Source organism: Propithecus coquereli, unplaced genomic scaffold, assembly GCF_000956105.1.
Source record: "Propithecus coquereli isolate 6110/MARCELLA unplaced genomic scaffold, Pcoq_1.0 Scaffold137, whole genome shotgun sequence".
NCBI lineage: Eukaryota > Metazoa > Chordata > Mammalia > Primates > Indriidae > Propithecus > Propithecus coquereli.
The window spans coordinates 8,450,289-8,471,555 of NW_012137969.1; the positions used below are offsets into that span (position 1 = coordinate 8,450,289).

The 21,267-nt window shown below is 40.2% G+C and overlaps 1 protein-coding gene across 1 annotated transcript in view; it reads left to right on the plus strand.

The window, feature by feature from the left end:
• XPO6 (exportin 6) overlaps window positions 1-21,267 on the plus strand; it is a 104,490-nt gene that overhangs the window by 11,094 nt on the left and 72,129 nt on the right. The window contains exon 2 of the mRNA XM_012639056.1: window positions 20,123-20,213. Coding sequence (XP_012494510.1) covers window positions 20,123-20,213 — 91 coding nt within the window. The remainder of the gene's footprint in view (window positions 1-20,122; window positions 20,214-21,267) is intronic.

A 21,267-nucleotide genomic window follows, 5' to 3' on the forward strand; every position in this document is an offset into this window, starting at 1 on the left:
CTTAATGAAAAACTTTAAGAAGATGGCATTATTTTTTATAAATATGTATAGCATATTTAAGTTTTAGGCAGTATCAGTGAACATAATAGGGAAATAAGAAAATTTGTACTCTCTACTCCCTTCTCACTTTTGATTATTTTACTTGGTCAGTGGCTTAGAGCATTTATATTCTGCTTTATAACCATAAAGTCCTCAGTATTTATTATTTTATATTTTAAAGGATTCAGTGTTCTCTACTGGTTCTTTTAGCTAAGATTTTCTGTGTTGAATTCTTTGATTCATTTCTCTGTTGGCTGGATTTATTGTCCCTTTTTAAAAAGAGTCCTTATTTGGTAAATTAAGAATGTCTGCCTTTTCGAAGGACATCTTGGCTAGGTATAACATTCTTGTATTGTACTCTCCTTCCCTCTGATTTTGTAGACATCGTTCTACCATCTGGGATTGATTATTCTTTTGATCCTTTTAATACATTTAACATTCATTTGCTGATTTTTTTTTTTTTTTTTTACCAAAGAGTTTGTGATTGCTATATTCCCTGAATTACATGTTTAAAAATATCTGTGTGTTGTCCTTATCTATGAATGGTAATCTGGCTGGGTATAGTTCTCATGGTTCACACCTTTTTTTCCTTTTTTTGAGACAGGGTCTTGCTCTGTTTCTTGGGCTAGAGTGCAGTGGTGTGATCGTAGCTCACTGCAGCCTCGAACTCCTGGGCTCAAATGATTCTCCCACCTCCCAAAGTGCTGAGATTACTGGTGTGAGTCACCACACCCCACCTAAGGGAGACATTATCAATTTGCCCTGGAGCATGGTGTGCCTGCTTTACTGTATTTACCTAGTTCTGTAACGTTGGTTATTTTAGATTTCCAGTATTTGCTGTTGCTACCATCAATACCGCAACAAACAAATTGGCTATATCTTTGCATACTTTGTGTAGGATAAATTTCTAGAAGTAGAATTGTGGACAGATGGTAAGTGCATTTAAAAATTTTGGTAGGTAGTGCTAGTTCTGCAAAAAGTTTTTTCCAGTTTACACTGTTACTAATGGGATAGTTCCTGCTTCCCCACCTTGTGGACAACACAGTTAAAACTTTAATGTGAAAGGTGAAAATAGCACTTCAGGAATGACATGTGCAATCCTTTAGTTATGAGTGAAGTGGAACATCTTTTGATATTTTATTGCCATATGTATTTTTTTCCTACCTTAGCTGATTATTCTTGATCTCTTGATCTTTGTACATTTTTCTGCTGGGTCAACCGTTTTTTTTTTTTTTGTTGTTGTAATTTGGCCGAATAATTTTAGAATGTTGATGAAATTGATCAAGTTTATAATAGCTTTCACTTTTGGTTGAGCAGTTGCAAGATGCATTTCATGCTGCTGATTTTAGTAGGGTGGGGAACCTGCAGCCTTGGGGCCACATATGGCCTTCTGGATTCTTGAGTGTGGCCTTTTGACCAAATCCAAACTTCACAGAACAAATTTAAAAGGATTTGTTCTGTAAAATTTGGATTCGGTTGAGGGGCGGCACTTGGGGATCTGGAGGGCCACATGTGGCCTTGAGGCCACAGGTTCCCCATTCCTAAAAGAACCTTTTAGAACTACAGGCTTAATTCTAGGCAAGCAATTCCATTACCAGAAAGCTGTGGAACTTTCTTAGTGAAGTGATTTCCTGGTAATTGTTGCTGGTTCTGTTAGTTGGGTTTATGAACCACCGTGTTAATTTAGAATGTTAAAGGCTATTATGAACTAGCTTCACAGAAGAGTCTACCAGTCAGGCTTAATGGCTTCTCTGATTTTCAACTAAAATTCCCCTGATGGTAGAGAGCGAGCCCATACTTGGTTAAAGGAAGGCACCTATCCTGAGGCTGTAGGTCATAGCAGCTCTCTGTAAACTTGAAATTTCTTGAAAATCTTAACCATTTATACTTTAAAAATTAATATATCTGCTGTCAGAGGGCACAGGAGAAAATAAAAGAAAAAAATTAATATATATTTCATCTATCCACCTATCATAACTGTTTCCCCAGTCTTCACAAGAAACTTAAAGGTAAAGGCAGATATGTTATATTTGAGGAACGCAATGTGACCTTTGTCTCATTTTACTTTTGGGGTGACTGGTCTATGTCTCTGGAGCTCTGTGGACAGACATATAGCCATGTGCCACATAATGACCTTTTGGTCCACGTGGGACTGCTTATAGGATGGTGGTCCTAGAAGGTTGTGATACTGTATTTTTACTGTACCTTTTGTATATTTAGATATACGAATACCATTGTTACAGTTGCCTACAGTGTGCAGTACAGTAACACACTGTGCAGGTTTGTTGCCTAGGATCAGTAGGCTGTACCATGTAGTCTAGGTGTGTGTAGGCTCGACCATCTAGGTGTGTGTAAGTGCACTCGTGTTCACACAGCAATGAAATCAGTCGCCTGAAGGAAGACACATTTATCAGGATGTATCTCTGTCGTTAAGTGACTAAGTGCTGAAAAGACGTATCCTGGTGTATCTGTAAATGAAACTTACTATAAAAAGAAAAAACTTGAAGGCTTTTGAAAAGACCTCAAAGAAATACAAGAAAATATTTTGAGAAATAGTAAAGAATCCTCCTTTGCTCCTCAATAGTGAGTAGATTGAAGGTGAAAGAGTTGAGTTCACAGCTTTTATTGAGATATTCAGTAGACCCTTCATATTTAACATTTGTGTTTTTGATTGTCAGTAACCTTCAAAGTCTTTGATAAATAATATGTTATTTTTGAGAAGATATGACTTGAGTTGCCTCCAGTTGTCTGGAGCAAGTCACTTAGCTGGCTGGCAAGCAGGCCCAGCTCAAAGCAGTTCCTAAAACAGTGAATACTGGGCCATTGCAAAAATAGCTGATTCTTTAGAGAAAATTGAAAAGATGCTTGTGGTATGAATCTATGTACTGGAAAGTGTGTAATTTGTAATTCTTTACTGAAACTGAAAGTCAAGGTCAGGAGGAGGCACTGGTGAATCTGGGGAATCACTTGTAACAGGGTTGCAAAATAATTGGGAACTCATATAGCCTACAGTTATTAAATGTAAGGACAGAAACAGGTGAATAGAAGTTCTGAAACTTTCTGTCCTTGGATGAGTTTCTAACCTTGTGCATGTTAGCAAACAATTACAGCGTTGGGGGATAAGTGCAGAATTAGAACCTTGTGAGAGGCACAACTGTACTTAACAAGCCTGGCTAAATTGGGGACGGGAGGGTCGTATCAGGGAAGGCTTCCCAGGGGAGGTGATGACTAAGTTGAGTTTCAAAGTGGACATAGGGACGTCACTAGGTAGAGAATTCGGGGCATGAGGTGGGGAAGCAGAAGGGCATCTGGGCAGATGGAGCCACAGATTCACATTAAAAGGGGAGATGGCTGAGTTGGCTCAGGTCAGTTTGTGAAGATGAAAGGTTTGAAATGAAGAGTAAGGCTTCTAACAGGAAGCACAGGTGATTTCTGTGAAGGCAACTGCTCCAGAAATAGCTTTGGTTTAATTCATGAGGAAAGGAGCCATGTGCTTTATTATTGCCCAGGAAATTATTATCTACGTTCTTCATTCTATTGTTAGAGAAAGACAAATTAAGTGTTCTATCATAGATTTATTTATTTTAAACATCTTATTTTGAGATAATCTAAGACTTGCAGAAGAGTTGCAGAAATAGTACAGAGAGTTTCTGTATGTTCTTCTCCCACAGGGACTTATTAGAAAACAAAACCAAAAACTAAAAACCAAAATTATAGTAGCCAACCCTTCCAATGTCTGTGACCAGTAATTTAGCTCAATTTCTGCACCTTTATTCTAGTACCATTTGGCAATTAAAGTAGGTACTGATGCTACTACAGAATCACAAAATCTCTTGATTTTGCTTAGTTATTATTCTGATTGCAAAAAGTATTTTGAACTCTGTAGATTATTTGGTAACTATTAAAAAAGCCAAAAAATTACCATTTGATTCAACCTCTAATAACATTTTGGTTTGCTTCCTTCTAGTCATTTTTCCAATTTACTTTTACAATATAGTTGAGATTACACTGAAAATGCACTTTTTTCTTCTGCCCTTTCTACTTAACATTATAGCATAAGTGGTTTTTCAGATCATTAAATACTTCATAAATATTTACAATGGCTGTATAATATTGCATTGCATGGATTCTTAAGCAATTAGATTGTTCCATTTTTTGCCATGGTAAATAATATGTGAATAATGTCTTTGCGGAAAGCTTTTTGTGCATTTTAGAAAATTGCCTTAGGATAGATTCCCAGAAAGGCCTAAGGGTATGAAGATTCTTTTTTAGAAACCTTTTATCTTAGAATAGTTTTAGATTTAGTCTGAACATTTTTTTTTTTTTTTTTTTTACAGAGTCTCACTTTGTTGCCCCGGCTAGAGTGAGTGCCGTGGCGTCAGCCTAGCTCACAGCAACCTCAAACTCCTGGGCTCAAGCGATCCTACTGCCTCAGCCTCCCAAGTAGCTGGGACTACAGGCATGTGCCACCATGCCCGGCTAATTTTTTTTTCTATGTATTTTTAGTTGTCCGATTAATTTCTTTCTATTTTTAGTAGAGACGGGGTCTCGCTCTTGCTCAGGCTGGCCTCGAACTCCTGAGCTCAAACGATCTGCCCGCCTCGACCTCCCAGAGTGCTAGGATTACAGGCATGAGCCACCGCGCCCAGCCTAGCCTGAACATTTTTAAAGCACTTCATCACATGTTTTCCAGAAGGGTTATACCAGTTTATTCTTCCCACCAGCTATAGATAAATATACTCATCAGCTTTGGGTAATCTTAAGAAAATTATTGTTAATTTAATAGGTTAAAAAAATGGCTTCTCATTATTGTTCCTCAATATCTTTTTTTTTGTGTGTGTAGGAAAATTATCACCAAGTTAGATTATATTTTTGTCCATTTATGGGAGACAGATCCCTTATGCTTACTTTACTGATTATTTATTTAAGTATCCCTTATACTTATTTTAAGGTATTAGAAATGGTACCTTAACATATTTTTATTTTTTCCAGTCTTAAGATGGTTACTTTTCTTTATTGTAGTAAAATATAATAGCATAAAACTTGCCATTTTGAAGTGTACAGTTTGATGACATTAAATATATTCACCATGTTGTATAACCATCACCACACTTAGTTTCAAGCTTTTTCATCATTCTAAAGGAAACCTGTACCCACTCAGCAGTCACTCCCCATTTCCCCCTCCCCCATCCCCACACATCTGTTTTCTGTCTGTATGGATCTGCTTATTCTGGATATTTCCTACAAATGAAATCATATAAGATGTGGCCCCTCAGTATCTTCTAAAGCATTAAAAAAAAATGAATTAGATTAAGTGAAGTTTGAATTGAATCTATGTATTTAAAAATTGACAATTCATTTATGGCAACAGTCTTGAATTCAGCATATTTAATTGGTCAGGATGCCCCACACCCTAGCCATTAGGAAGAAATAGTGTACAGTTATTGGCAGCAGATAGAGAACTATAGACATTGGGGTGGGATGGAACTTAAAATAGGGACAAAGACAGGAAAAGTATGGTGCTTGGAGAGTGAAAGCCAATGAATGACAGCGTGTTCTATGGCTGGGAATACATAGGGAACTTCTAGACATTGACATTTATTTGGAGTGTAATTTGGAGAACTTGCAGGTAAGGTGTTTTTTTCCTCTGTGTCGTCAAAAAGTAGCCAACCTAAAAAGTGAGTAAGTTTTGTTTGCGACAGTATGTAATACGTAAGTCCTTATGTATGGATTTTTACTTAAGAACAAGAGTGACATTGGGATGATAAGGACAAGCAGAAAGGATTCCAGGCTTCTGTTTCTCAGTGTTGCACATTTTCACTGGGATCCCTGGGTGTAGGAAGTGGTGTGTTTTTAGGTGAGTGGGTTTCATTTTTCAGGTAGAATTTTTTCCAAAATGGGAATGAGGCCTTCAGAGTTTGATCAGACACCCACTGAGATGGAGTGCTTGGTATAGATGGAGGATTTTATTGATTGACCCAAATGTCACTTTCATGGTAAATTCATGGGCAGACAAGTCAATGTCTTGTGTTTATTAGTCTATCATTTTCCCAGAGTCTGATCCACTGGGGTGGAAGCAGGGGAGAAAGGACTATGTGATCAGCAAAGCCAAGGATCAGGGCTTGAATTGTGGATAACTCAGTTCCCAAATTATCAGTAGCCTAATACATTTTATTTTAACAGTATTTATGAGTAAGCACAGGACAAGAGATGTTTGGAGCAAGTATTCAGTAAGGAGTGCACTTGCAGTGTTGAGTGATTTCAGTACATTCCTAGGTATCTGAAGAACGGGATAACCTCATGTTAAAGAGCATGAGTGTGTTTGAAGCCTGGATCTGCCACTTAGCCAAATGTGTGGGCCCATCTGTGCAGTGGGATTGCTGCAAGGACTAAAGGAGTTAATAATGGCCAGTCCTTACATGGTGGCTGGTATGTACTAAGTGCTAAGTAAATGTTAGCTTTTAAAGTTGTCACCATCAAGTAACTTGTTTATAGCCTCACTTAATATGAGAAAGAGTTTTCTTACAACAGACTTTTATTAAGTGCCAACTATGTGCTAGACCCTGAGAACACGGAGATGAATAGGAAATAGTTTCTACCTGTGTGTTCCTAGACTGTGGGGGCCCCTGCACATAAGCAGATAATTTCTCTCTCTCTCTCTCATTATTTTAACGAATGTACATCATACAAAATTTAAATGATGCAAGGGGAAGTATACAGAGAAAAGTTAGCCACCTTCCTTTCCCCTGTCCCTAGAATCCCATTCTCTTTTCTTTTTTATTTATCTTATTTTTATTTTTTAATAGGAATGTGGTCTCACTATGTTGCCAGGCTGGTCTGGAACTCCTGGTCTCAAGTGGCTGAGGCAGGAGGATCGCTTGAGCCCAGGAGTTTGAGGTTGCAGTGAGCTGTGATTATGATACTGTACACCAGCCTGAGCAACAGTGTAAGACCTTGTGTCTTAAAAAAAAAAAAACTGCCTTTATAAAAGAGGCCTCAGGGCTGAGTGTGGTGGCTCACGTCTGTAATCCTAGTACTCTGGGAGGCTGAGGCGAGAGTTCGAGACCAGCCTGAAGAAGACCAGCCTGAGGAAGAATGAGACCCCCATCTCTACTAAAAATAGGAAAAATTAGCTGGGTGTGGTGGCATGTGCCTGCAGTCCCAGCTACTCCGGAGGCTGAGGCAGGAGGATTGCTTGAGCACAGGAGTTTGAGGTTGCTGTGAGCTAGGCTGATGCCATGGCACTCTAGCCTGGCCGACAGAGCAAAATTCTGTTTCCAAAAAAAAAAAAAGTCCTCAGAAAGAAAGAAAAACAAATAAAAAAGGAACAACTTTTGCTGCAGGAATCATGGATCTAGTCCCAAACACCCGGAGGACTGGAGGACACTGTTGTGTCTTTCTTACATTTGTAAGCACTGGTAGGTGATCTGTATAAAAATGAAAGTGAAGACATTGGCATTCTTGGGATATTTTTGATCATTTAGTTGGCTTGTTATGTGGGATTTTTGTTTATTTTGTTTCTTCCTTTTGTTTTTGTTTTTTTTCTTTAAGACCTGTTCCCTCACCAGTGACATACAGTGAAATAGTTTTGCTCATTTATGGTTGAGGGTGTTAAGGGATTTACATACATTGATGTCACTTCATTCTCACCACTACCTGGTGAGAGGGAGTACTGTTGTAAGTTCATTTTGCAAGTGAAAAAACTCGACGTCAGAGAGGTTAAGTAATTTGCCCTAGGTGGTGCTGATTAGTGAGTGAGGAAGTCACAATCAGATGCAGATCTGCCCTGACTTCAGAGCCCACCCTTCAATTAAGGCATTCCCAGGACCACCGGTACCCAGCCACCTGTTGGGAGTGGAAGGGCCCAGGTGGAACAGTGTGGGATTTCTAGTCATGCTTGGCTTTGTGCTGGTTCCCCTGGTGAAGGAGCAGAGCTGGGGTAGGAACTGAATCAAGGCAGCATGTTGTCTTTACCTCTTTTCCACTCCTTCCCCATACTCTAGCAGGGTCTGTTGAGAACTGTGGGAAGAGTGACACCTGCCCCTCTCTCAAGCTGATCATGCTTGTGGTTTGGGGATTGGAGGCTGATAGAAAACTGCATGTAGAGTCATCCCTTTGTTACCCAGGGATGTGAGCAAGGCCAGGGTCCCTGGCAGTGTTAGGTAATTGGACAGGAGCTAAGTACTTGTTTCCTTTCTCCTGTGCAGTGCACCTTCCTCCCGCCCCCCCCGCCCCCAAAAAAAGGGTGCCGTCTGCTTTCCTCTTCTCATTGCAGCCGCTGTTGTGCTTTTCTAATGCAGTGAATTGCCAATGGTGTGGAGGAAGGGAACCGTGTATAGTTCCCATGTTGTGTAAGTTACAGCTTTTTAAAAACCATAGTTTTATTACCAAGCATAGTATTTAAAGTAAAACTGAACAAAATTGCAGTGACTAGTAGTATTGGGCAGAACCCAGAGCACGTGAGTCCCTGGTCAGAGAGAGTTACTATGCAGCATCTTCTCCCTTTGTGGATAGTCGTCATCTATGGTGCTGGGAGGAGCATTTAGAACCCCCTGGCCAGGAAGAGTAATTTCCTACTGACCCTGATCTCTACTTGTGCAGCACCCTCACACTTCCTGTGTAGTGTAATGCCATCAAAGGTCCCCCAGCAGCTGCTCCCATGAGCACAATTATCTATATTTTGTGGGATATTTAAGCACTTTTGGCAATTGGTGATGACAGTTTGAGAGACTTTGAGGAATGTGACTGAACATGAATTAAAAATTAAAGTATTAAGGTGGCACTGGGTATACTTAGAAGGACAAGCTGGTGACAGCTTAGGGGAATTTGCCTTTATAAAAACCCACACATAGAGTTTGTGTAAGAGAAACCTATAGTGAGATAGAGATGATTATATTAGCCCACATTTGCATAGTGCATTATAACCAACACATAGTATACACAGCTGCTTTCATTCAATACCAAGGATGCTTGAGGAGATTGCAGGATTTGCCCAAAGTTACACAAGCTATACGCAGTAGAGCCAGGCTCTGCCTGCCATACTTTTCCATGTTCTTCTCTCCGTGGTAGTATTGGTTCCCAAGAAGCCTGTTAGTTTTATTGTGTAGAGGGCATCCTTTCTGTGTCCCCTCATTCTTGCTTTGGCCGCCATTTGGGGTGTTGTTATCTGTACTCCAGGTCCTAGCAGTACTGGAGCACATTCCGATGGGCTTGTTCCCACCCGCTTATTTCTTCCTTTCTACAGGAATGATTGTCTGACTGGTGCACTGGGGAGAGCTTCACACCATTGGCTCACGTCTGCCAAGTGTGAGGTCACTGCATTAGAACACTGCCTAGCTTTGTGCTTGAACTCTCTCACTTTCTTACCCTCCAGAGAAGCTTGTCCTTAGCTGTGTCCTACTTCTCTTTTGTGATTAGAACTTTCTCCCTAGGCCTGGAGCGGGTGGTAAGGCCAATACAGAATGGGAAGGAGGAAGCATTGCAGCTTTGCCAGTGGTGAAGAGGACATTAGGCTTTGATCTGCACTTGGTTTCCTGAGACGGTGGATGGAACCTGGAGGGGAGAAAGGAAGTAATTATGCTATCCCAAGTCCCAATAGTCTGTAATACAGACTGGAGATTTTTGCCAAAATCAAACAAGTGTTATTTAAAGTGCCAGGTCTGTCTGCAAATAATTCAGGATGAAGGTGGTGTAGGTTTTACGAAAGAGACTCATCTTTAACAGTACTGGTGGTAACAGCAGGTGAAATGAAATTTTTTACATATGAGGGATATTGTTAATTGTGATTTTAGATTTGCAGCATGCTTTTACAGTGGTCTGTCAACATCACACTAACTCATTACCTGATGTCATCCAGTGCCAGGTAAGGCCAGCTCATTCATCATCTTTGAAACCCTTGGAGCAGAAGGCTCTGTGCTGCTTCAGGGGTGGAGGGACTAACACTGGGAAAGAGCTCTGACCTGCCCCGTGTCTTGACCTGACCAATAACTTGACTTTGGTCAAGACACTCTCTGAGCTTCGCTTTCCTCATCCGTAAAATGAGATTGGACTTGCTGTTCTCTGAAGTTTGTTTATTTCTGTCTTAAGATTCTGTGATCTTGTTTTAAGATTTCTTGGTAGCATGCCTTGTGTTAATGTGCTCAGTATCTTTGGAGTTTAATTGACTAGGCATGCGGCTATAAACATTCCTCCTCCTGGGCTATGTACCTGGGAAAGAGAAGCAGATGGAATTGTGAAGAGAGAGCCTATTCTTGGCTGTATTACTCATTTATTTTAGACAGTTTCTTACAGAATAACTATTTTATCATTTATTTCTTTGCTGTCTAATTAAAGCCTTATGACTAGAATATAAGTAAATAAGTATATAAAATATATGTATTCTAGCTCCTAAGGGATGTGATTGTTGCCTGATCAGTAGGTGCAAAATTTTTCATGTCTAGTCTGTGTAACATCCTTTTTCAAAAACAGTGGTGAAAATAAAGCTGACATCTGAGAGGATAAAGTAGTGTCTCTCCTTGTGTATCCTTTTCTCACTTTCTCTTTCCCAATTGCCCAGCTGGCTGGGAGCAGTGAGGAGCAAGGTGGAAGGTCCCAGCCAAGAGATGACATTTCAAAAAACTTTTTATTTGGAAATGATTTCAAACTGATGGAAAGATTGCAAGATTGTAAAGAACATTGTTAGACCCTTTACCCAAACTCACCTATTTTTAACATTTTGCCCTGTTTGCTTTATTATTTGCACTCTTTCACGTGCTCTCTCTCTATATATGCATACACATACCTACATAAGCTTTCACAGTTGACACCCTTATTTTTTTCCTAATCTATTTAAGAGTTAGTTAGTTGCCTTTGTTGTGGCCTGTTGTCCCTATGTAGTGTATTTCCTAATAGGGATACTTTTCTACACACATAATCATAGTATAATCATCAACTTCAGTTAATATAACATTAATTCAGTACTTTAATCTGCTTACCTATATTCCAGTTTTGTTAGTTGGCCCAATCATGCCTTTTATAGCAATTCTCCCCCTCTAGTACAGGACCCAGTCTAGGATCGGGTGTAGCATTTACCTGTCATGACTCTTTAATCGCCTTTAGATTTGTTTTAAGTTTTTGAAACCAGTGCACCTGTCCATTGGAGGCTACTTGGTTACTCTTGTTTTTATGTACTGTCCAGTTGTACATGGATTGCTTTTCCTAGTGTAAAACGTACTGTTCTCTGTATACAAAGATGTTTCTTCTAATTGGTCCCCATGGGGATGGAATATGCCGCCTCAACCTTGTCGTTACCACAGTGGGACCAGTTGAGCTTTCTGGCCCAGATGCCTGGCAGTCATCCTGCTTCTAACTCATGGTCCTCAGCAGTAATCAGATTCCTTTTGTTCATGGAAGAGATGGAGAGATTGGGCACTTTGTGCAAAACCAATAAATAATAGAGGAATGTTCTATCATTGATCAACTTTATGGTAGTTTTAAATTAAAGCAGAAAAGTGCTTTTTGATGACTAGAAGTATGTTTAGATGCAGCTGGAATATATGTTTTAATCAAATATTAATTTTCTGCAAAGTCTGTAGTTATTCCCAAAGGGCAAATACTATCGAGATTTAAACTGTGGGCAAGACAACAAGAAGCCCTTCCGATGCAAAGGGATAACTTTATTAATTTCAGACACGTGTTTAATAGAGTGGTGCGTGCAGCTGTCCTGGCCTTAACTTTCTGGTACCATGCTGTGGCTCTCTGTTTTTTTGCTTCAGTAGAAGACATTTTTTTCCCTGCAACTTTTGTACATAATTTTTAGAATTAATTACATCCATATTTACTTGTACTCCTTGTCCCCCTCTGCTTAGCTTTGCTCCTACCCCTGGATCAGGAGACCTGGTGCGCCACTCCCTAGCTGCAGATCTTCGAGCAAGTGACTGATGCCTGTGCGTTTCACTGACTGCCCTTTGACTGCTAGACTTTGGCGGGGGGTCAACCGATTTCACCCGTTTGCTTATTTCAATGTGATGTGTTTAGTTTTTTAAGAAGAAAGTATCTGTAGACTGAGACACAAAACAGCAGTGACAGGAGAGGTGGAGGAAGACTTGTTCCGCATGTCGTTCTCCTGACTGGGCTTCCTTGATGTGCTTTCCTGCTTTCTAGCTTTTTGAGCTGAGTGACTTCAGGAGGGGAATAGGTAGTGTTATTTCACCTCATACTTCCGTGCCGTATGTCCTACTAGGAGGTGAATTATAACAGCTTTCTGTATTCAGGTTCATGGCCTCCTTGGTACCAAACCTAAACAAAATGAGATTGGTTAAAGAGATTTTTTTTCCTTGTCTGTTTTCTCTGGAGTGGTGAAGGGTGTAGGGAAGTGAGAGTGTTTGTTTGAGAGTTCAGACATCTACGGTAATCCTGTAAGCTTGCAGAGGAAGTCTGCACGAGATTGAATTTCTTTGCTGATGGCATCTGTTGTAACACACCAGGTATGTTTTGTATACTTTTTCACCTTGGCTGGCAGCAAGGATAGAATCACTTTTCTTAGAAACCTTCTTTATATACAAGCAAATAGAGTAATAAAATTGTTCTAGACATGCCACTGAATATTCGAATGGGACTCTGGGACACTAGTCTTCATTTTGTTTAGGTTTGGTACGAAGGAGGCCATGAACCTGAATACAGAAAGCTGCTATAATTCACCTCCTAGTAGGATATACAGAATGCGGCTCTTGGAAAAGGTAGCAAAAAGTTTTTTAAAAAAGTAGTCGTTTTTTCTCCCAGTACTAATTCTGTGAAATAATAATGCTATTGAGGGGGTTGTTTTAGAGGCCTATAGGTAAGACATTATGGATTTAATCAGGGTTTAAGAAAACTGTCATCTAGGTACCTTATCTTAGGGGACAAAACACCATATTATCCACCTCCAGTCTCAGTGTTTTTTAAAATAAATTATTGGTAGTCTCCTATTTTTCACAACGATTCATTGGGTCCGTTTGTGGGCAAAGGTCATTATGATCGGAGCCCTTAAAGGGGGAAATTTAAAGGGTCACATATCTTTCTTTCTTTTTTTTTTTTTTGAAACAGGGTCTCACTCTGTCGCCCAGGCTGGAGTGCAGTGGTGTCATGTTAGCTCACTGCAACCTCAAACTCCTGGGCTTAAGTGGTCCTTCTGCCTCAGCGTCCCAAAGTGCTAGGATTATGGGTGTAAACCACCATGCCCAGCCTAGCTGGGACTACAGGCGTGTGCCACTATGCCTGGCTAATTTTTCTATTTTTTTGTAGGGATGGAAGTCTTGCTCTTTTGCTCAGGCTAGTCTTGAACTCCTCGCCTCAAGCAGTCCTCCTACCTGGCCTCCCAAAGTGCTAGGATTACAGGCATGAGCCACTGTGCCCGGTTTTGGCTTAAATTCAGAGGAATTACCAGTATTCTTGAGAAACTAAAAGTGAAACCAATAGTCTTCTTGTTCCTTTTACTCTCCTGAATTTGGTCTTTAAAATATCTGAGCACCAGTTCCTGCTGGATGTTATAGAAAATACAAACATATTAGGTAGAGTCGCTTTCCAGATAGTGTATGTTCTGGTTAGAGAAGCCTAATTTACCCATGATGTATTAACAGTGACATCTATGATTTCAGTCCTTAACTTTATGCCTGGCATTGTGTTTGCTATGCGCTTTATATTTTATTTAATCCTTAGGTACTCTTAATATCCCCAGTTGTACACAGGAGGAGAAAGTGGATAGATTAAATAACTGGGCCAAGGTTGAGATGCATTTGGATTTGAACTCAGGGAACCTGACACCAGAGCCTACATTGTTTAACTATTTTGGCATTCTGAAATGATCAGAGAATAGTACTACGGGCAAAACTCTGTGATACTGATTACAAGACAAAGAAGATGAAAACAAAGAAGGGATCTGCACTGTAATCTTTGTAGGAAATTTCATGAAAGTTGAACTATAAATTGCAGACCCAGCAGCAAATGCACGATAGGACTAGACATTTACTTATGAGACCGTGAGTGTCCAGACTAGAGTAATGGTGTCCCGTGGTGAGTAATGTTGAATCAGGCATGCTTTCCTCCTCCTTTTCCTCCTAGTAAACTCCTGCATTCTTCAAAACCCAAAATAAATCCTCACCGCTGTGAAGCTCTCCTTCAGAGTTAGTACTCTCTTTGGTCTCCTGAGGCCGTTAATTCCTGTGCCACTCCTGAAGGGCGTAAACCATCATAATCTACTTTTTATTCATAGGTTCTACCCTCTCTCCCCCCACCCCGGGCCACCTCCAGTTCTTTGAAGTCAGAGGCCGTCTTACTTGTCTTTGTATCTCAAGGGCCTGATTTAAGCAATATCGGTTACTTAGTATGGAGTTCCCGTTTGTTGATCAAATAGCTGAGTTTCTTAGTGGGTCCTGATTTAAAGTTAGGTTCAGTTAGAATAATTGGAGTAGAAAACCTTCGGGAGAGTTTAGCTGGTGGCAAAGTACAGATGGTATTGGAATTGGAAAAGCTGGTGTCAAGGGGACCAGGTGAATTGTGGCAGTGCAGGCAGGAGATGGTTGGGGTTTGGTGGAAACTGGGTGAAGCAGCAGCCAGCAGGCTTGGTGACATCTGTGGTGGGAATAGAGACTGGGGAAGAATCGAAGAAGATTTCAAATTATGTGGCCCTTCCCCTTCTTTCAGGTTTTTCTTGTAATTTATTAGGTGATTCTGGGTCTCGGTTGATTTAGCAGTTCCTTAATAAGTGAGTCAGCAGCATGGGTCTCTGAACTGCTGATCAGTGAACAGTGCCGTAAAAGGAGCAGATAAAGTCAAGGCAGGCACCGTTGAAAGCTTATCAACTTTGCAGATTTTAACTGTTTCTGGAATAGAAAACTTCAGTTTGTTTCAGATATATACATAGCTCTCCAAGAGTATATTCTGAGCCAAGCTTAATTCATCATCCTGCTCAAAGATTTAAATTTCAAGTCTATATGCCATTTGCTATCGAGGTGAGCCAGTTACTGTTGAGGAAGCATAGGCTTATGGGGTTACAATACCTCATGTTTGCCACCCTGGGCAGATCTGAAGATAAATAAGTGGGAGTTTGTATTTTTGTTTTTTTTTTTGAGACATGTGCTACCATGCCCGGCTAATTTTCTCTATTTTTGGTTGCCTGGCTTTTTTTTTTCTTTCTATTTTTAGTAGAGACAGGGTCTCTCACTCTTGGTCAGGCTGGTCCCGAACTCCTGACCTCAAGCGATCCTCCTGCCTCGGCCTCCCAGAGTGCTAGGATTACAGGTGTGAGCCACCTCGCCCGGCCCAGTAAGTGATGGTTTGAATCCAGGAGTCTCATGCTCAGACTTTACCTGCAGGTTTGCTGCAGATCGCCAAATTGTTCTGAATAGTTGTGCTAATAGAGGAAAAACACAATTTCTTCTTTTCTTTTTTTGAGCCAGGGTCTTGCTCTGTCACCCAGGGAGTGGCATGATCATAGCTCTTTGCAGCCTCAGACTCTCAGATTCGTGCATTCCTCCCTCCTCAGCCTCTTGAGTAGCTGGGACTGTAGATGTGTGCGACCATACCCTGCTAATTAAAAAAAAAATTTTTTTTAAAGGTATGGGGTCTTGCGATATTGTCTAGATTGGTCTAGAACTCCTGGCTTCAAGTAATCCTCTCATCTCACCTTCCTAGAGTGTTGGGATTACAGGCGTGAGCCACCATACTTGGCCCAAAACACACAATTTCTAAACTTAGAGTCTGAAAATACCAAGCTGAATTTTAAAAATGAGGATAACATTACATTTTTAAAATTTAAGTATGTATACTTACAGGGGAAGTGCACACATCATAAGGTAAAGTCATCATCCTAGTGTAACTAACACTCAGATTAAGAATATTACCAGAATTCCAGAATGTCTCCCCCAAAGTCCGATTATAACACCATAGATTAGTTTTGCTTGTTTTTAAAGATTAATATACAATGAGTAATAGAAGGATGTGTTTTGGCTTCTTTCACTCAACATTGTGTTTGTTGTTGCTATGTTGTTGCACATAGCAGTATTCAATTGTGTTCTCTTATATGAATAAACCTATTTGGGTTATTTCAACTTTTTGGGTATTATGTGTTACGGTGCTGTGAACAATTGTGTGCATTTCTTTTGGTATACATGTACAGATTTCTCTTGGGAATATATCAAGGAGTAGAAGTGCAGGGTCATAAGATATGCATATGCTTAGCTGCCAAACAGTTTTCCAAAGTGGTTATGCCAGTGTGTGCTCCCACCGGCAGTGTACGCATGTTCTAGTTGCTCAGCGTCCTCACCAACACTTATTACCGTCAGTCCTTTTAATTGTACCTGATCGAGTGGCTGCGTAGCACTATCTTGTTTTTAGTATTTCCCTTACGGCTAATGAGGTTGAGCACTTATTTATGGGCCTTACATACACCCTCTTTTATAAGTAACTATTTACCTGTCCAAGAAACCTGAGTCATTTGTCTTTTCTTTACTGATTTATAGAAGTTATTTTATACTCTGATAGTTCTGTCAGTTATCTGATAAATATTCCAATTTATCAGTCTTTTCCTTTATGTTCCTTTATGTTAAGGACATGTTTCCTATGTCTTTATGTGCTTTATGTGTCCTGTTTAATAAATTTTTCTCTACCCCAGGTCATGAAGATATTCTCCTATATTATGTTCTAGAACCTTTATTTTACCTTTCACATTTTGTATCTATAATCCAACTGGAATTTTTGTGTGTGAATGTGTCTCACTTAGCTTTAAACTAATCTTATCTTTCCTTAGTTTATTAAAATCTGAGGCTTAAATCCCAAGCCCAAGATGGGAAGCAGTAGATATATAAATATCTGAGCGCCCTTCATAGATTAGTCAGTGTAGTGCAGGAGATAAAGTTTGCATAGACTTTGGCAATTGAAGTCTTCTCTCTCTATCATACAATGGCACTTGTTTTTTGTTTTTTGTCCCTTTCATTACTTGAAAATGTAGTCTGCATGGAGTATCACCACTTTCTTACTTGCCATTAATTCCTTAATTTAACACAATCTGGATTCTGGCTTCACCACGTGCTTAAAACAGCTGGCAAGAAGGTTCCAGTGGCTTCTTGCCAAAAGGAGGCAGCGGAATTCTCCAGTATCCTTTAACTATTTGTAGATCTTGAACATATCCTTTACATCTTTCTACCTCTGTTCTAATTGTCTGACCTTGGCAAATTCTCAGCCTCCTTTTACCCCCTGTAAATTTGTACAATTTCATTTTGAAATCTAATCTGAAAAGACCTATAAGATATGATTGGGACAAAGCCTCTAAGCCTGAAGGCATGCATCTCTAGTTTCAAAGGAGGCCTGACCACTTCTGTTTTGCCTTGGTCTTGCTGTGGTCTGTTTTCATTTGGTATCTGAGAACAAATAGAAATGAGAGCAGCCATAACTCCAGATGAGATAATTCCTACAGTTTATGTAGCAATTTTACACAGATCACCTCATTTGATCCTCGTATACCCTGTGAGGAAGGTATTATTGTTACAATTATAGAAGTGATTGAAAATGGCAACAGCACATTATTTGTTCTTGTTGAGAAATACCTGGTTAGCTTTTGGAGTTTATGTAACCATGATTTGATGGGAGCATCCATTTGGGATTTTCATGGGTACTTCTGTCTTTACGCTTTCCACAGGACCCTTAGCTTCTTGGGTTGGGGCAGGGAGTGTGGGGTCGATGGGATTGGGAATGGAGATAGGGTTGGATTCTTTTGGAAGTCTTTTTTGGTAGAGATTGGATCTTGCTTGTTGCCCAGGCTGAAGTACAGTGGCGCAGTCATAGTTCATTGTAACCTTGAACTCCTGGTCTCAAGCCATCCTCTTGCCTCAGCCTCCTAAGCAGCTGGGACTACAGGCATGTGCCATTACTCCTGGCTTATTTTTTATTTTTTGTAGATATGGGGTCTTGCTATGTTGCCCAGGCTGGTCTCAAACTCCTGGCCTCAAGCAATTCTCTGGCCTTGGCCTCCCAAAAAGCACTGGGGTTACAGGCTCCAGCCACCGCATCCAGCTCTTTTAGGAGATTGTCGCGAACTTTCCGATAAATCATTAGGTTCACAAACCTCTACCTCAAGAACCAGTACTAAGTAAATGTTGGTGGTTGATTGCCTGGATGTGATGAGCTTAGGTTTTTTTCTAGGATCTACTCTAAAATGATTCAACACAAGAAAAAGTTGTGGAGAGGTATGATTTCAAGATGTGTCCTTAATTTTCAGGAATCCATTTTGGCTCCAGAAGAACTATTGATTTATTTTAACTAAATAGCTGATTTTAGTTCGACGGATACTTCTTGATTTATGTTTATTTTTATTTTTTGGCAGTGAGTTACTTTAACATGTGCTGTTATTCTTGATTCTTCTATATCTTCCCACAATCTTTTTATTTTAAACAGCAAATCCTTTTTCCCCCAAATTAAATGGTATACCAAACTTGATTCAGACCACAGCATTCTTTTGTTTATATGAATTCATTTTAGAAGTTTGAATTTATAACATTTACTTACAAAGTCAGTGAGAACAGTGAGGCTGTTTTGGTCAACACAAACACTTGAAATAGATGTAAAAAGATTGCAGGCTTATTTTAGCCTCACTTTTCAGTTTATTTCTGCATTTGAAAAAATAGATAGTTTTTAATAAAACAGCTTGGCTTGCAAGTCGAGAATATTTTTCAACTAAACTGATATAGAAATTTGAAAGAGGAGTAGAGGGCTACTCTTTATCATAAATATAAAATTCAGACAGTCCCTCACAATCACAAGTGCTAAAACTATTGTATAGTAATTCATTGCTTAGCATGTCAGAGTTCACTTGTCATCGCACAGCCATCATTCTGTGATTGCGGTATGGCAGGGACAGCTGTGCCTGGCACTGCTTAAGTGTGACCCCCATGTTCTGTGTGGTGTACTCGCATGTGCCGGTTGATGTGGCTGGGCTTGTGTAAGTCTGATTCAGCCTCTGTACTTGGTCCCAGCCCTAAGAAGTGCTGGTTTATCCACAGAGTGGCCGGAGTTCCTGCTTCCACAAAAGTAAACTACCAGGTGGCAGCCTCTGGTATCTTACATTTTGACATACAACACATGCGAGTGTGGGCTTGTATTAAAAGGCAGTTCTTATAGTCAGCTCTCACTCCATGGGTAATGGAGAGGATATGAGGAAGCAAAGTGGGTAGGTAGAAAGGAATTAAGAGACAGTGAACAAAACAGAACTGCTCTTGACTCTTGATGCTCTCTGAGGATTCAGAAGTGGTCTGGGGAATGCTCACCCTTTTGTAGACAGGTGTATGAAGGAGTGTTGACTCACACTCATTGCTACAGCTGATGTCCTCCCACTTCAGTGAGAGAAAAGGAAGTGAGTTTGGGGGCTCCATATGGAAGAGGGAGAGGATGAGCATTGGGCGTCTTGGGCCCTCTCTCTTCTCATTCCCAGCCTGAGCAGTTACGCTGAGCGTCTGTCTCTCTGAGACTGAGATGTAGACGTGCTGTTTGATTTTGAGTCCTTGCTTAGCTTGGTTCTCAGCTGCACCCTGATCTCCATTGACTGCTCCCATGAGCTTGAGAGTTGACTGTGTCTATGAGTCCTGATGAAGCACCTTCAAGAAAACCCCTAAGAATCCATGCAGCAGTTGGATATAATTTCTCTGAATCAAAATATGGCTAATTACTCAGACACGGGGGAAATGTGTTGTGGACGGATAATCTAGAAGGAGCCCTAACCTTCTCCCTGAATCTCCTCACTCTGCCTATTCAGACAGGGCCTAGGCTGTTAATTTGCTTTCAACATGTTTCCAGAATTGAATTTTAAATTATTTGTTCCCTTTTCCTCAATATAAATAATTGAAAATAGAATGCACGGTAGCATGAATTTATAGAGAGTACTAAAACTTAGGGTTTTGAGCCAGCTGGGAAATTCTCTTCAGCTTTTCTGGCTTATATCACGCATTTGAAGAATGTTGAACCAAGGTGTTTTGAGGAAGTACGGTGCTCTTGCTGTTGAATGGGACCTGGAAGGAACCTGAAGAACAGGAGAACTGAAGATGCAGTTTATTGATGTTTTTTCAAATTCCTTTGTTAGGCATCTGAAGAAGCCTCCCTCAGGGCACTGGAAAGTCTGATGACAGAATTTTTTCACGATTGTACGACCAATGAAAGAAAACGTGAGATAGGTAAGTGGAGTGTGGCATTGTAAAGAGTAATTTAAAAGGAGAAGGCCCAATGGGGAGGAAGGAGTTGTCTGTAGCCTTGGCTGGTCAAGTTTGCATGTTTTCCCCTTGAGTTCTTGCTCTTTTTGCTCTGGTTCTAGTGGTTTGTGGCTCGTGAGGTCTGCAATCCTAGTTACAAGGACATAGTGATAGATTTTCTTTCCGTTGGTGAAGTAGAAAACCCTTCCCTCACTTTGTCTTAATTTCAGTGATGTTATTAAACTGTCATAAGAAGCCTGTGACTGTTAATTTAAAAAAACTCATGGTATCAAAATGTCATGTCAAAAAAATGAACACGTTTTGGTATGTAGAGGTCTGCTATGAACCTAATCTAATGCTCAGAGATTCCTTCACTATTATTCTTTTGGGGGCTTCTAGCTTCTTTTTTCCATTTCTCCACTGTTTTCTTTCACCTTCCGCAAGTTTGGGTGAATAAAGGCTTCGAACAACAGAGGGGTAGGTATAATCACTTCAGGTCTTCTGGGGACCTCAGCACTTTCTAGACTCTACTTTTGAATTTTATATTCATTCACATAATTCAATATTCGTTAAAACATATCATAAAGTAGAAATTGTATTCAAGTGTTAGATCTTTGCCCCAGGGACACTGTGGTCCTAGAGCAATCTTTTTTTCCTGAGTCCTCACTTGAGAATGAAAAATATTTTTCTCTTTCCAAACCTAAAGACTTTTCCTTTGGGTATCTAGCAGCTCTGTACTGATAATGTAATGTAAATTCATTACTTCTACTTCCTTGGAGTTCTTTTTCTGAAGCCTGGGACCCTGGAGGCCCATTTCTCTCTCTCCCTTGGCTTCACAGTTAAATGTTACAGCTGATTCCACCTTTGATCTAAAGCCTGGTTGGGGTTCAGATTTCCAGGTGGCCAGTAGACCTTTGGCTACAGCCCATTTTCCCCTGTGCCCTTTAAATATCATCAGCTCCTGATAGATGTTAACTTCTTCTTTTTTTATTTTTTTTTTTTTGTGACAGAGTCTCACTCTGTTGCCCAGGCTAGAGTG